Source organism: Limulus polyphemus, unplaced genomic scaffold (assembly GCF_000517525.1).
Source record: "Limulus polyphemus unplaced genomic scaffold, Limulus_polyphemus-2.1.2 Scaffold1926, whole genome shotgun sequence".
Classification (NCBI taxonomy): Eukaryota; Metazoa; Arthropoda; class Merostomata; order Xiphosura; family Limulidae; genus Limulus; species Limulus polyphemus.
In genome coordinates this window covers 46,186-47,939 of record NW_013667536.1, presented here as the reverse complement: position 1 = coordinate 47,939, position 1,754 = coordinate 46,186, and the positions used below count along the sequence as shown (strand labels likewise).

Here is a 1,754-nt window from a genome sequence, read left to right as displayed (position 1 = left end):
AGGGGTAAATTTACCCCTGGTTGAGAATCACTGCTCTAACTGGATCCTTCAAATTTGATTACTTCAATAATACTTTAATTACATATTAGTTAACCTACATTTTAAGTATTGAATAATAATTTTAAGTTCTGATGAATGTCTAACTTTTTAGAGGTGCATTATAATTTATAAATATAGTTCACCATTATTTGACAAAAGTCTCTATGTCAGGCCTGTACACAGATTGTTTGAAAGAGGGACTTCTAATTTGTGAGATCAAAAGCCAACACATATTTGTAAAGCATAACCAGCAGGCAAATCAAGCTAATGCTACGGGGATCTAGAGACATTCCCCCACCCCAGAAAATTTGTAAAAAATAGGAGTGCTATGGGATTAAATCTGGAAGCAATTTTGCATGAAATGTAGCTTAAACAATTGCATGAGTGTCACATAAAATCCAATGCAAAATCAACAAAACATCATTCTCTTGTAACACTGCATGGGGAGCTCGACTTAAATTAGCATATTTTTTACATCACAAAAATAGGGGGTTTGGTAGATCCCCCCTGCATGTACGTGTGTAACTGCTTACAACTGACAAACTGCTGGACCAATTGCCATTAAAACCAGGTACTTACCCTAGGGGACCCACAAGAAGTAACATGGAGGGGAGGGGGGTTGACACTGGGATCTGACCTCTTAGTCTTATGCGAGTATGTCTTTCCAATGTATTGTGTTCATTTATAATTTATGAACTACTGAACAGGTTGTCACCAAACTTGGCATGTACCATTAGGGCCCTCCGAAAAGTTTCACAGGGTTGACGTTCGGATATGACCCTTATGTCACCCCCCAGGGACCTATATCTTTTCTGTGCATTGAACGGGTACATTAGTTACTAAGCTAGTAACTATAAAATAAAACATGGTGGCACTGAATTAATAACAAACTAGTAAGTTTGTAAACCTAATGAAGGATTTTAAAGCTAGAATATAAAACCTAATTAAATTTGCAAATTACATTAAATCGAAGTTTTATTTTCAATTGTTTCTCTAACATTACGCGTACTAACGATGTTACATTTTCACATACCTCTTATGCCTCCTGATTGGGCAAATAGCTCATTTTTTGGGAGAGACTGCGCAATACTGTAATGGCTTTTATGTTTCTCTGGAGAAGACGGCAAGGCTTTATCGGCAGCTAAAACTACAGGTGGAACAATAGGTTTCACTTGGGAAGCGACAGCTTGCGACGTCGCTTTTAAGTATGTAGAAAATCCTGAAGATCGTACAATGAAACTCATCATTTTCCTTCCAGTAGGTCAACAAATCCACAGGCTACCGAAAACACCTATTTAGGCCCTATTTCTGTACGCCCTGCAACCTACAACTAGTACAAGTCGAATTGTTAAGGTCAGTTTGTGAAGCTACTCTGTCGGCGAAAATCAGAGACCTACCAGTAGCAAAAAAAAACAGCGAGAATATATATATATATTTTTATTCGAATACGGGGGTTATACTGGTAAAAGCCTCCCTCCCCGTGGCTCAGCTTTAAAGCTGCAGGCTTACATTTCTGAAAATCTGGTTTCGACACCCGTGTTGAGCAAAGCACAGACACCCTATTGTGATAGCTTTGCGCTTAACAACAACCAAACCAGTATTCACGAAAACAAAACAACTCCACAACTCAGTGATAACATAGTGTTACGTCTCCGTTTGTTAATTGATTTTTTCCGTAACTTCGTCCCGACGAAATTTTAACGACACAAGTCTTT

The 1,754-nt window shown here is 38.3% G+C and overlaps 1 protein-coding gene across 1 annotated transcript in view; it reads right to left on the bottom strand.

Moving 5' to 3' along the window:
- The window catches only part of LOC106465383 (cytochrome b-c1 complex subunit Rieske, mitochondrial-like), a 13,105-nt gene extending 11,703 nt beyond the window's left edge, over positions 1-1,402 (bottom strand). Inside the window, exon 1 of the mRNA XM_013925607.2 lies at positions 1,073-1,402. Within this exon, the coding sequence (XP_013781061.1) occupies positions 1,073-1,286 (214 nt within the window). The 5' untranslated portion in view covers positions 1,287-1,402. The remainder of the gene's footprint in view (positions 1-1,072) is intronic.
- Positions 1,403-1,754: the final 352 nt, after the last annotated feature.